The 13,978-nt window shown below is 40.5% G+C and overlaps 1 protein-coding gene across 4 annotated transcripts in view; it reads right to left on the bottom strand.

The window, feature by feature from the left end:
• The window catches only part of LOC116842056 (LHFPL tetraspan subfamily member 6 protein-like), a 38,894-nt gene that overhangs the window by 23,324 nt on the left and 1,592 nt on the right, over nt 1–13,978 (bottom strand). For 2 of the 4 annotated variants that reach the window (XM_032810711.1, XM_032810709.1), the window contains exon 2: nt 13,535–13,877. In XM_032810711.1, the coding sequence (XP_032666602.1) occupies nt 13,535–13,624 (90 nt within the window). In that variant the 5' untranslated portion in view covers nt 13,625–13,877. Of the gene's footprint in view, nt 1–1,020; nt 1,140–13,534; nt 13,968–13,978 lie in introns of those variants that run through there. The other 2 variants (XM_032810712.1, XM_032810710.1) reach the window with 2 other exon arrangements.

Below are 13,978 nucleotides of genomic sequence, written 5' to 3'. Positions count from 1 at the left end.
ATCAAATTCGCAGTATTAAATAACAACACTTACAAACTCAGTATAACTTTCAATGTGAATGTTTGCATTTCCAGTCAGAGCTTATGCGCACTGCTGTTTGAAATAAATTAATATATTCAGTAATAATAATAAAATAATAAAATAAAATACATTTAAACTAAATGAAATATCGATAACAGTGCCATTTCTGATATCGAATTCGTTCCGAAGTCCCCTCTACAATATTATGGAAGAAAATTGCACGATGCCACTTAAAAAATACGAAGTAACATTGTGATTCTTCTTGTAAAAAGTTTTCTCTCAATTTCTTTTGTCAAATGGCAGCTTACATAAAACGAACGTTCACCTCGCAACCTTCCCTTTGAACTGTCGGAAGCGTTTCGAAAATCGTGCGGACTGTTACGCTGAACACCCTGTATAATGCGCATAGCAAAGAACTCGTCCGGCATAATTTTGAGTCCAAGCGCCGGCGGACCGCGAATGCTGCCTCACGTGCTTCCCGTTTGCCGAATCTCCCGCGCGCTTTCGCAATTTGCTCTACATTTCCCTCGCTCTGTTGCTTTGACGAGGAAATTTTTTCCTCTCTCTCCGCGAGAGAATTTGCGAGTCGCGCGCTGTAATTCCGATCGCCGGGGGGAGGGGAGAAGTACATTTTCCGAAATTACGCAATTCGCGATCGGAGGAGAGAGAGAGAGAGGGGCATGCGGGAGGGGTTGGGAAAATTAAAGGCGCACTCCAGGGACGAGGAAGGAACGTCCACCGCCCTCTTCCGATCCGATGAGGTAATTGTTCTCATTTTACGCGATCTGCACAGTAATTCGCGAGAGTGACTGAGCAAATTTGCAAACGACCGTTCCTTAAAATCCCTCGCAGCTTGCACTCTCTCTCTCTCTCTCTCTCTCTCTGCTCGCGAAAGAGACGACCGCACGCCTCGCCGTTTTCCTCGCTGCGAGAAGCTTAAAGCGCTTTCGCAGCCGCCGCCGCTTTGGCACGGGAATACATTAATGCGGAAATACGTACCTGGAGTACCTCGCGCACTCGTAAACTATCTCAGGCGTGGCGTTAGGTGCCCTGATTCGCGGGTAGTTGCAGCGCCGAAAGGAACTGAAGTACGCGTCCGCCTTACCCAGCAGTCGGCCCTGAAACACAGCAGAAGGCCGCGGAAACGCGACGGTTACGCCGCTGCGTTTTAGCGTCCCCTTCCCCCCCTTCCCGTCCCTTTGCCAGCGTCCCCCCTTATCGCAAGGTTCTCCGACGTTAACGATAACGCCGAGGCTTGGCTGGCGCTTCGAAGAGGCTCGTTAACCTTAAACTTGGTAAAATCGAGACCGTACAGAGGGCCCGAAATGGCCATGATAAAAAATTTAACGGGCCTAAAGCTCGCGTAAATTCGCGCGGAATTTACGGACACTTCCGCGCTGGTTTAAGGAAACAGAATTTCTGGTCTTTGGAATTTGGCTCATGGGAGAACCGGAAAAGTTATGTTTCCTTCGACCAGAAATCGAATTAATATATTTATTTATGCAACACAGTTCCCTTGCAAATAATGAGAAATGAAATGCGATCGACACGCAATCGTGCAACCACTCATCATCGTCTAGAAGCATAATGAATATCTCGTCTTTCTGCTGTTTTTGTCCGACTCGAAATTTTGGTGCTACTTTTAGTCTCACTATTCCTTTCAACATCTATTTTGATATTTTGAAGCCTATAATACATTTCTTATGCTAAAGAATGTGAAAAATGAAATTTCGAACATCATCAGAGTCAAAGTAGGGATAAATTATATCATTAGAATGAAATCTACTTTGCTAACTTAGCTCCTATTGCGTCATAGAATTCAAAGTTTAATATAGGGCCAAAATTTCGACTCGAATAGAGACCACATAGTAGTACTACTCTCTTACACGTGATAGTTACCAGCCGAGAAAATAAAATTTTTTCCCATACTACTCCGAGTCGAAATTTTGGCTCTATGTTAAATCTTGAATTCTACAATGCAGTAAAAGCTAAGTTAGTAAAGTAAGTTTCATTCTAATGATACAATATATTCCTATTTTAACTCTGACGATGTCCGAAATTTCCCTTTTTACTTTTTTACGTCAAAATAAATGTTGAGTGAAATAGTAAGACTGAAAGTAGGATCAAAATTTCGACTCGAGAAGACTTCTGGTTAATCCCGAGTCGAAATTTTGATCCTATGTTAAACCTTGAAGTCTTCAACGCAGTAGGAGCTAAATTAGCGAAGTATGTTTCATTCTAATGATACATTACTCCTACTTTGACTCTGATGATATCCGAAATTTCTCTTTTCACTTTCTTTAACGACAAAATAGGCGTTGAATAGAATTGTAAGGCTGAAAGTTAAGCTTTCAACTTGGATAGGTTAAATATAAATAAAAGGGGTTGATATAGAGGTTTCAGAGTGTCAAAATAGATGCTGAATGAATAGTAAGGCTGGAAATAGGGTCAAAACTTCGACTACATTGTTAAATATTGGAGGATCAAATTTAAACCAATTTCTTGAGTTAAATAATATTTAGTTATTTTTAACTATCATGTGTGTCAAAATTTACTATTTTAACGCAAAACATGTGTTTAAAAAAACATCACATCTAATCAACCCATTTAAAACAATTTAAGTTATTTTTTACTAAAACAAAGGTTACATTACATGCACATAATAAAAAATAAACAAAATTTTAGTCAAATTTAATACATTTCTTAAGTTAAATTATTCAACTCTATTACATTAGTTAAATTAACGACATATTTAGTAGGAGCAGTGGCGATTTATAGGAATGGTTAAAAATAACTCAAATTGAGTATAATTTGACACTACGGATTTAACAGTGTAGGGTGGTTGGAAATCACGAGCAATCCAAGCTGCAACGTTGGAAATGGCCGTCTGCCGCTCCTCACGCCTCGCCACACACGCACGCAATTCTTGCTCGCCAGGACGACGTTCCTCGCGGCGCATTCCGCGAGCGTGATCGCGGGAAAAGTGAGTGGCAATGCGCGATGGTGTACGTCGGCGAACCGCGTGTAAACGTCCGCAGCGGCGACGCGCCGCTTCGTCACCCCCGGCTCGTTCCTGACACGAAAATCCTCGCCGGTCGATCGAGCAACAAGGCCTGGGAGCGAGAGACGAGACACTTATGCATTCTATTCATTTATGCGACGCAATGGCGCACGAAGGCGACGAGGACAACTCTCTCTCCTTCTCTCGCCCCTCTGGCTCTCGGTAATCTTTCTCTCCGCGGCGGTTCAAGCAGATTTTCAAGACGACGCCAAAGAAACGCAAGTCGTCTCGCCGTCCCGCCTGAATGTTTTCGATCGCTGCTCTTAATACGGAAAAAAAGCATAACGCGAACGTCTGGCGGAGCACGGGTCGCAATAAGCCCGCCAAATGTCGTTTGCCACCCCTCCCTCTGCCGGCCCCTTTCCGCCGTCGAGCCCGTTGCTCGCCGCGCTTGTTTTTATTAACAAGCTGTAATAAAGGGCCGAACGTAAAATTCAAACAACGCGATTTCGCGCGCGGGCTTTCAGCCTCGCGGAGATGGAAAATCGCGGCGACAAATGCAAATCTGTGTGCAGTTATACAAATTCAATGTGCCGAACGTGCGCGATCGTACACGTGTGCACACGTACGCGTTTAATTAACGAAGCATCGGAGGGCTTACTATTATCGACGTGCTTGTTATTCTTCTTTTTTTTTTTTTTATTATTCCTTTCACGCGCAACGAAGTTCGGTTTGGGAATATAATGATCAAATGGATTCGTGGGAGTGAATTTACGCCAGTCCAAACGGAACTCAGGCGATTATCGTCGCGCTCTCGGTAGTTTAATATGTGCAGCGTGTCAAAAAAATATATATATTCGCCGTGAGTCAGCGCGATATCTCGCCGGCGAGCCGCGAGGGAAGCACGTCGTAAAATGCAGAAATGCGTTCGTTCTCAGCTCGCACCTTCGACGAAGTTAAGGCAAGCGGAGTAGTAAGGGACGTTAGCAGCGGAAATCGCGTAAGGCGAAGTAATTGGTTCGAAAGAGAGGCAGGGGGGAAAGGCGCGAAGAGCGCCGTCCATTAATTAAACTGATGAAACGCCTCGGATAACAAGACTCGTCTCGCAACAAGCCTCTCCTTATACAAACTCAGATTCTTCCGGAGATCCGCGAGTAGCCCGTACTGATACATCATTAATTCTAAACGGCACAAAGGGGCTCTCAGAGACGCGCGCGCGAGCGCGAAATATCCGCTAAAAAGTGCAGCCGGCGCGCGAGAGAACGCAGCGGGGAGAAGGACCTCGCAAGTTCGCGGCCGAACTTGGCTCCTCGTCTCGGAGTCGCGGCGCTGCGACGTTTAAGGCTCCTGCTCGCCACTCCTGCTGGACCTGACGACGCCAGAAGCGAGAAAACGCATGCCAAAAATTCCCGAGTGCCATTTTCGTCGAATAAAAGGACGTCCGTGTGGAGGAACACTTTGCTTCGCTTGAGCGCACTTGTAAAATGTTCCGAAAGCTATCCTCTTCCCTCGACACGGTCATGATAAATAGCCGTGAGATTAACGCGACACACTAGCAAGCTCCCTCTTCAACCCACCTTTCCCCGTGCACGAAAAAAAAGAACTTGGTTGGATTAACCAAATGTCCGGCGAAACGTGGACTGGTGTTGTCAGAATTCTGTTAATCTGAGTTAACAAGATTCTCCAAACAAACAAACAAGATTATCCAAACAAGATTTCTAGTCAACTAGAAATAGATCGACTCTTCAAGTCGAACAGCTGCAAGTTCGGCTTAACTAGAAATCTCGTTAACTTGAGTAGAATTCTGGTAACTTGAGCCGGAATTTCTAGTTCATTCATGTTTCACTAGGCATTCGATTAATCCAACCAATTCTTCTCTTACGTGCGATCTTGCTACGTAAATCTTAAGGCTATTCATTGGCTGTCGAGGGAAAAGATCTGAAGTGTTCTTTCGTATAAGTATCTTTTCACTTGTTAGAGATGGCGCTCAAGAATGTTTGGCATGCGTTTGCTCGCTTCTAACATCATCAGCTTTCAATAGTGGTATCAAGAGGCTTTAAATGGAAAACGGAAGTTTATTTTTCTCGAGAAACGCTCCCACCCGCGGCGAATGCGAACAATTTGGTCCGCGACCGGGACTTCGTTTGCAAACTGCTTTGAATGTGCGACATCGCCGAGACCTTAGAGGTAAAGGCGAGTAGTCGAGCGCGCACGAAGTACGAAGTTACCTCGTCGACGATACTCGGCTCATCAACTTGCCGCTTCCAAGTTGCAGTGCCCAGAGCATTCTTGTCGCGCTCAAGAATCTTGCACGCGTAACGAACGTCTCTCAGTGAGTTTCAAGGGTCGAAATTTTGCCTCGTGTCACAGCCAGTCGACGGGACTTCGTTACACTCGTCACCCTGACACAATGTTCGTCGTAGTCGGCATCACCTGGCTGTCCGAACTACACCTCGCGTCGACTACGTTATCGCAATATCAATCTGTCACGTAATCGTCATTATCATTATGTGACAGGTTGATTGCCACATCAGTTACTGGCTGACGCGTGAGAGCTTCCGGGAGGATTCTCTAATTCGATTGTGAGTGAGTTCTATTATACTTGTCTGATTAGAAACTATTTTATCGAGCATTCAAAAGAATATTAAACAAAGAACAGTAAAATATCAGGAGACGAAAGAGTTAATTAGAATCGAGTTATTTTATATTAGAATAGAGTTTATGTATAAGTATAAGTTGCGTTGTTTGTTTTTGTTATGTAAGTGTAAGAAACTCACTCAATCTGTAAATGAGCACGGAAAAATAAACGTGGTGTATATTATCAGAAATATTTAGTTGTCAGCAACATGATGGGATTACCTTAGTTATCTTTGTATGATGGTAATGTGTAAGACTCAGTTACTTTGGTACATCAACTACATAAATGTAGTTGTGCCTTTTGTAGCAATCAGAAATCGGTTGGGGTGACATTTATCATAAATACGCTCTGGTTAATGATATCGTCACTATAACTAAGAAATCTAAGATTCGTATTAATAGTCGTTACTTGAAACTTGTCTTACGTGAAATATTCAAATCTGAATTTAGAGTTAGATAAGAGTTTTTATTATATAACACATGTGAATTATATAATTATATGACATTTGCAATCGTGATTCAGCTGAGAAATTCAGGTCTAACTCTAAATTAAAATCTGAGTGTCTTACTTGAAGCAAGTTTACTTGAACCAGGTTAATACATCCGTATTAACGACTATTAATACCGACCTAAGTATCTCACGTGAGACAAGTTTCAAGTAACAACTATCAATACGGACCTTGGAGAAATTTGACTGAAAGCCCATGTCGTATTTCATATTATGAATTGTAAGTTTCGCAGTTTACATCGGCTTGCGTCGGCTTTTATCCGAGTTTTTTTATTTCCAGTTGATGAAATATTTAAGAGCTTCGACGATTGGTTAATTAAAAATTAAATGATAATCATTAATTATAATAAATTTAAATTAATTTGAAATATCATTAACAGAGCGCTGAAAATTTGAGCCCGGCGGGCACGTGTAAATTCAGCGTAGCATTCAATTAATTGGATATAAATTAAAGATTTAATTTCTGGCGTAATTTCATCTCACGACGCATTGCATCCTTATACGCCGCGCATTTTAGAAGGGTCACGTTCACGTAGCCGATGACGGCCTTGTCTTTGCTGTCCTGTCGAGCTTGTCAGAGCAAACGGCGATTTCCTTCTCACTCGGACGGCGTTTCATACTTTTACCATAACGAAACTCTCATTTCACTCTCCCTCCGAGGCTCTCTCTGCTTAAGTTACAATCAACGTAACAAAAACCGGCATTAAAACGCGCGTGTACGGCAGGAAGTAATGTTGCAGTTTCGTTGTTTTATTCGTCGCTCAGGACGGAGAATCCGATTACTATTGCGGCTCCGCGATCCATCTTGTTGGACCGGACGGGGCTCGTTCGATTTCTCACGTTTTCCACCGTTTTTCCCCGCCTGCCCTCTTGTTTCCACGACTCCTCCTTTATCCTTACATCCGAGTTGCTCTCTCTCTGCGCCGACTACTTCTTTTTTTTTCCGCGCGCTGCTTCGCCCTCCCCTCCCCCCTCATCGCGCAGCAGCCGCCTTGGTATCTCATTTTACATCGGGCGCACGAACAAACCAATGCGAAAATGAAACGTAAATAGCACACGCGAATACGTGAGCGCAGTGGCAACCGTATTCCGGGATAACGCTCACGACCTTATCTCGAAGTTGCTCGCCTCACGCGTCGATGAACTCCCGAGCAAAAATTCGTCAGTTCGCCGACTCCAGAAACAGAGACGAGAGGAAGTTCGCCTTCCGCATCTCCGATTCCCCGCCAATTCATTTGAGACACATCGATACGCGTATAATTGAATTACAGTTAATTGCGCGGCAGGAATCAAGTTAATGGCCGCGGACATCGGAGAGCTTTCGTCGTCGCTCACGGCCCCGAAACTCGACTTCGGTGAGTCTTGAAATTCTAGTTCGCGAGTTCGCGTCTCGGTCGTTCGATTTCTCACGGTGAACAGCTCAAGCAAGAGAGGGAGAAAGAGAGAGAAGGAAAGAGAGTAATAAATGTACCACTGCTATTCGAACGAGACTCGAACGCACGCTCGGCAGCAGTTAAAAATAACGCAATGAAAGTGTTACACGACGCGCGCTTTTTCGTGAGCTACGATCTTAACACTTTGACGGTCGCACTTATTTCGGAAAAATCCAACTGACAAGCCGACAAATTTCAAGACACTTCTTAAAGAAATAAATGTTCTCCTTGCGCATGGCTGACAGAAGAGTTATCTACAAAATAAAATATATTCGGTAGGTACTTGCAATATAATTATTCAAACATATTTACCTAAATCTAAATTCTCGTAATTAAACAAAATAAAATTGAAAGGTTTACGGTCTTAAGAAAATGTGTATTTTCTCAGTTGAAAGAAATTTTTCTTCAGAAATTTTTCTTCTTCACACTGAGAGAAAGAAATTTATGGTATTTGTAACTGAAATCATATAGAAAAGTAATTACTATAAATTATAATTAGAAACATTTTTATTAATTAATTTTTTTTATTAAATTCGGCTAGAATGTTAGTGATTATAAATTTATATACATGTTACTACTACTATTTTTATTATTATTAATTACTAGTTTTGTGTTAGAACAACCAAAAAATGTGCTTGCAACCAAAAATAACTATAATTTTAATTGGACCAACCTTTTTTTCTCTCGGAAAAATATATATATTAACATAAGTAAATATAGTATCAGTACTCACGGAGTAAAAACATATTTTTTACTGTTTAGATATTTTTTCTTTCAGTGTGCATAAATGCAAACATCTAGTTTGCGTATTATAGGAACTTTATACATATAGAGGAAATATCGTAGTAAAAATTGCAACAAAATTTTGTAACCTTGAGCTATACAGAATTATGTCCGAAGTTATGACATATTTGCCTAAAATTGTTATGCACGTTTGACTTTTTAACACAGAATTATTATAATTGCTGAAATTTATGTGAAAATGCCATTATGTTGCTGCCTGGACTGTATATAATATATTTAAATGATCATTGTGTTTCGTTGCAGGCATAAACCTGTGTGTAACATTAACGGGAAAATGTGTTTGATTCAGAGGAACTTTTACTTTTTCAAAGCGAAATAAAAATTTCTGTTTATCTGTAACTTCTTTTATTAAAAATTAAAATTATTTATTTAAAACTCGATGAATAAATGTTTTAGTAAATGGATTCTTCATTTTATAGCTGTTGTTTTAGAAACAAAAGGATACAAACGTGAATATTATTGTTAATTCATAACTAATTAAAAACTTTAACAATTTCGTATTTTCATGTTTCATTTCGTGTTTATCAGGTAGATTGTGATATTTATGATTTTAATAATAATCTATATTGCAATTTCAGTTTAGCCCAGCTTTACTAGGAGCACTATAGAGAGCAAAATTATTTTAATATAATTTTCACTGTAATATTTTCTCTTCGTGTACCTCTATCCATGATATTACAATTATAAACTGTTATTGCATATAGATAAATATTTGCTTTAAAGGCGATATAATCGCTGGAAGAATAAATTCACGTGGCAACGTTAATGCAAATTGTCAAAGTGTCGTCAAAGTGTCAATGCAAATTCGCGTTGCGCGTCCGCAAAGACGTGCAAATCGACACGATCACTTCTTCCTAGCCCCCGGATCGAAAACTTCGTCTGTATCCGGTATGGTAATCGCGAAATACACTTGCCGACACGTCGTACAGACTTGCGAGATAACTGATAACGATACCGGGTTCGCTCCACAGACCGAACACACAAATTTCGGTTTTATCGAAGCGCCCGTTAAATCGCTCGTAGCCCGAGAAATTGTTGAAGTCGTCAAAGTCGTCGATACGAGGGCGCCCTTCGACGCGATAAGGGAAGTCGGGGCCTCCTCCCCGTATTATGAACCACACACTTATACACGTGTACGCGCGCACGAAAGAGTCCTGAACGCGCGAACTATGATCGTACGAAGTCCGAAATGACCGTACGGCGAAGTTTCACGTGCGCGCGAACGACGTCGTGCCGGTTTCCACATGCGGGGACGCGGGAATGGGAGTCCCGCGATGAAGTTGGACGCGCAAGTATCCGACAAGCATTATTTGCAAACTCGCCACTTGCCGGCCGAGGGTTATCGGCCATTTCGCAGTCGTGCAACTCGCCAGTCACGCGAAGATACGGAGCTCGCGTGCCGCTCAGATCGGCAAGCCGTGCAGGCCCTCATCCGCGCCCAACGCCCGGGCTAATTCGGTTGTGCGACCGGTAATAACGCCATTTTATCGCGCTATCTGGATTCAACGAGTCGCTCGAATTTATCGATAACGCTGCTTTATCGGCCCATTAATGTCACACGCTAATGACCGTCAAACATCGAAGCGCCACGCGGCGGTGTATCGTGATTCGTGAGCAATTGAGATATTGATTCGATTATGAGCGAAATATTTGATGGGAAATATTTGCGTAGGAAAGAAAGCAAACAACAAGCGAGCGAGCGAGCGAACGAACGTACGAACAAACAAACCGAAGGAGGGAACGGAGATCTCCCATTTCTTTGTCGTTGTCCATCTAGCTAACTTGTAAACTCTATACAGGGTGTCCGGTAACTGATTGAGCAACCGCCGTTAACAGGTAGAGCAGGTCAAAATAATCATTAAAGTTATATACCATTTTGAAATTTTCTCAATATTTATTTCGTAATTAATTAAAATGTATAAACGAATCAGTGCACGAGAAGCAGTAAGGCTCTGTATATAAAAGAAATGGTTTACCTCTCAGCAACGATGAATAAACAGCTGATTTCGAGGCGGAGTAACAAGCGACACGTTGCTCCGCCTCGAAATCAGCTATTTACTCATCGTTGCTGAGAAGTAAGCCTCATTCGTTTATACATTTTAATTAATTACGGAATAAATATTGAGAAAATTTCAAAATAGCGTATAACTTTTATGATTATTTTGACCCGTTCTACTTGTACGCGGCGGTTACTCGATCAGTTATCGGAGATACCCTGTATAGCGGGCTTCTTCTCCCTTAAAGTGAATCAGTAAAATCGTTTCTGCGTTTGAATCGGCGAAAGGAACATTTCATCGACAATCAATGGGTATTCATTGATTTTCAGCGAAAACGCTCCCACTTCGCTATTCCGTCTCACTGATCTTGACTAGTGGAGGCAAAATTTTACTGCGAAAGCTGTACGCTACACAAATTCGTTATACGTCATACCAAATCCAACTTTTTGCATTCGTGACGATAAAATTAATGGCTTCCATGCGCCTTGCGTGTGATGACACTGTCTGTGAATTTTTAGGCTTTCGCGGTGTCCATGCACATTAGATTTGGCTTCCGAGTGTGAGCCGCGTGGATTAATCTTTATTTGATTCTGACGTTTCGCGAACATTTCAGTCCGCTTCATCAGCATCGTTCCTCCCTGATGAAGCGGACTAAAATGTTCGCGAAACGTCGGAGTCAAACAAAGATGAATCCACGCAGCTCAAACTCGGAAACCAAATTTAATAAGACACTGTTTGTGTTTACAAATTGCATCAATATTGAAACTATGGGTTGAATAAAACTGTTAACTTTCATAAATAAAAATTATTCGTAAACTTCTAACTTTCGAATCATTTTCTTCGTGTTTTAAGTTAATTTTTACATCAATATTTAAATATTGCTAGGAGTTTATTTTTAACAGTTATTTTAAAAAAGAAACATATTTTTTATTCATTTTATTCATTTTATTCATTTTATTTATTTTATTCATTTTATTCATTTTATTTTTGTTATTCATTTTAAAAAAGAAACATATTTTTTTAAATTTACTTCAAAGTACATTATATTTAATTATATTAAATTATTAAATTATATTAATTATATTATATTATACTTTTCAAAGAATTAAAATCAGAATATAGACACAAAAGAAAAAGCAGGTTATAATTTTTTATATCTCAAGGATTTATTTTACGAACAGAATATAAAAATAAATTTCGAGATAATGTAAGCGAACTATAATTATGTTGATAAATAATAATTACCAGTCTTAGTATGTATCCAATAATTGACGTTTAAGATATATGAATATAATGTAATAACACAATATCAATTTAAAGACCAAGTAATAAAGTTAATGTGATACGACATTTCACATTTCATTATGACGTCTGTGAGCTACGACTTATTCCTGTCGTTTTTACGTCATTATTACATAATTATAGAAGAATAATTGACGTGATGACTGATCAAAAATTAATGTGAAAATCACGTTACGTTGCTGCCTGAATTGTATATAAAAGTTTAAACGCAGGCATAAACCTACGTGTAATATTAACGCGAAATCTGCGTGATCATCTAGAGGAACTTTTAATTTTTCACAAAGCAGTATAAAAGTTTTTGTTTACTTGTAGCTTTTCTCTACTTTCAAAGAAATAAAAGTTTCCCATTTATTCAAAGTTTGATGAATAAAAGTTTTAGTAAACAGACTTCATTTTATAGCTATTTTCTTGGAACAAAAGAATATAAGTAAAAAAATTACTGTTATTTCATAATTAATTAAAAATATTAACATTTTCGCTTAATTCCCGATTGAAAAATGATTTATAAGCAAACAAATTTACTGAGGAACGACTCAGTATCAAGTTGCTCCTCTGTCTGACAAATGTTTGCAACAAATTCATAAAACTGTGAAACCGCATCCACAATCTGGAAACCACATCTAATATTTCTCCGCGTCGCGTGAAAGCTTCTATCTAAAATATATTCAGTTTATTTTTCACTAAAAAAACTCTATACTAATTTACACTAGATACACTAGACTAGTTATAGCTATAGCACCGTAGTCAATAAATTCTCACTAAAAAGATTAGTTAATAGTAACAACTGTTCCCATTTTTATGCAGTTTGCAAACATAAACAATGGTTTTGCATAAAAGTCACTGCCGCGTATCGAACGTAGGAAGTTGGATTTAACACAGCGTATAACGAATTCGTATATTACTTTTGCGGTGAAATTTTACTTCCACTGGAGAAAATCAATGAGATAAGATGAAACATCCAATTATTGATATCCCTCTTACTCATTGATACTCGAGAAAAACCTCGTTTTTCTTGCGACCGATATCGCAGTTAAACTTGTGACCTGCACTGCAAATCCAAGTGTGTTATTTTTAAACGCATGAATGTGTAATTCGACTGATGCTCTTTTCACACATTTTTTGCGGTTCCAAATCACGTCACTAAACACTTTCAAAATGTGTAAATTATAACTTGATACGTTTAAACGTGTCAAATGACGTGGTTTAAGACGGCAAGATTTAGGACGGCAATCCACATTTGGATTTGCGGTGTATTCACTCATCATCGGTGAAACGCTCCTCTTACTGATTCAGTCGGAAATATTTTCGCTGTTTCACTTTAAAACCCGTATTAATAGTCGTTACTTGAAACTTGTCTCAGGTGAAATACTCAGATTTTAATTTAGAATTAAACATGAATTTTTTCGCTAAATCGCAATTGCAAATATAAAAATATATCATATAATTCAAATAAAAAACTCACCTAACTCTAAATTCAGATTTCACGTAGGACAAGTTTCAAGTAACGATTATTAATACGGACCTCATAAAATTGGAATAAATATCAAAAAAGAATCTCGTTATGGAGAAATGCGAAGAATTCGGAGCGAGAACAGACGTTTCTCTCAACATTCTACACGTACAATTGAGAACTAAAAAGTCCGTAATTTTGGGGATGAGTTTGTGAACTCCTCATCTTGTCTAATGGGAGAATTCGTTCTCCAATGGAAGAATGTTCTCGTTGGACAAGGAGAACGAGTTCACAAACTCATTCCAGAAATTACGGGTAACCTTTTAGTCCTCCACTAATGGTACATATGGTGACTATCGTGGGACGCGCGCGTTCGTCTACCTGAATCCAGTAGGGCAGGTAAAAACCGGAGCACGCCAGGATTGAGGCCACAGTGGACAGAGTAGCCCACAGCACGCACAGCACTGTCATCTCATCGGTTTAGGAGCGTCCGCCTCTCTCCCTCACGCACCGCTCCTCATCCTCCATCCGTGACCACGTAGGGGTTGTTCCGCTTCACGCGCGGCTTCGCCGTCGCCGTCGGCCAGGGTCCCGACCGCGAACTTCGACGCGTCCACCCTTTCCAACGGGCTTCTCCTCGTTACAGCCTCTCGTAACCAGGCGGGAACCAGTCGCGCTTTCGACAACGCTCGGCGGTTCACAAACCCTCGCGCACTCTGCGCCGCTGTTAAATCGCGCGCTCATACACACTCTCTCTCCCCCCCTCCCTCTCTATCTCTCTCTCTCTCTCTCTCTCTCTCTCTCTCTCTCTCTCTCTCTCTCTCT

The sequence above is a fragment of the Odontomachus brunneus genome, unplaced genomic scaffold (genome assembly GCF_010583005.1).
Source record: "Odontomachus brunneus isolate Ranch 3 - 2012 unplaced genomic scaffold, Obru_v1 Obru_scaffold_021, whole genome shotgun sequence".
Taxonomy (NCBI): Eukaryota; Metazoa; Arthropoda; class Insecta; order Hymenoptera; family Formicidae; genus Odontomachus; species Odontomachus brunneus.
Note: the sequence above shows the minus strand (reverse complement) of the source record. Positions and strands in the feature narration are given on the sequence as shown.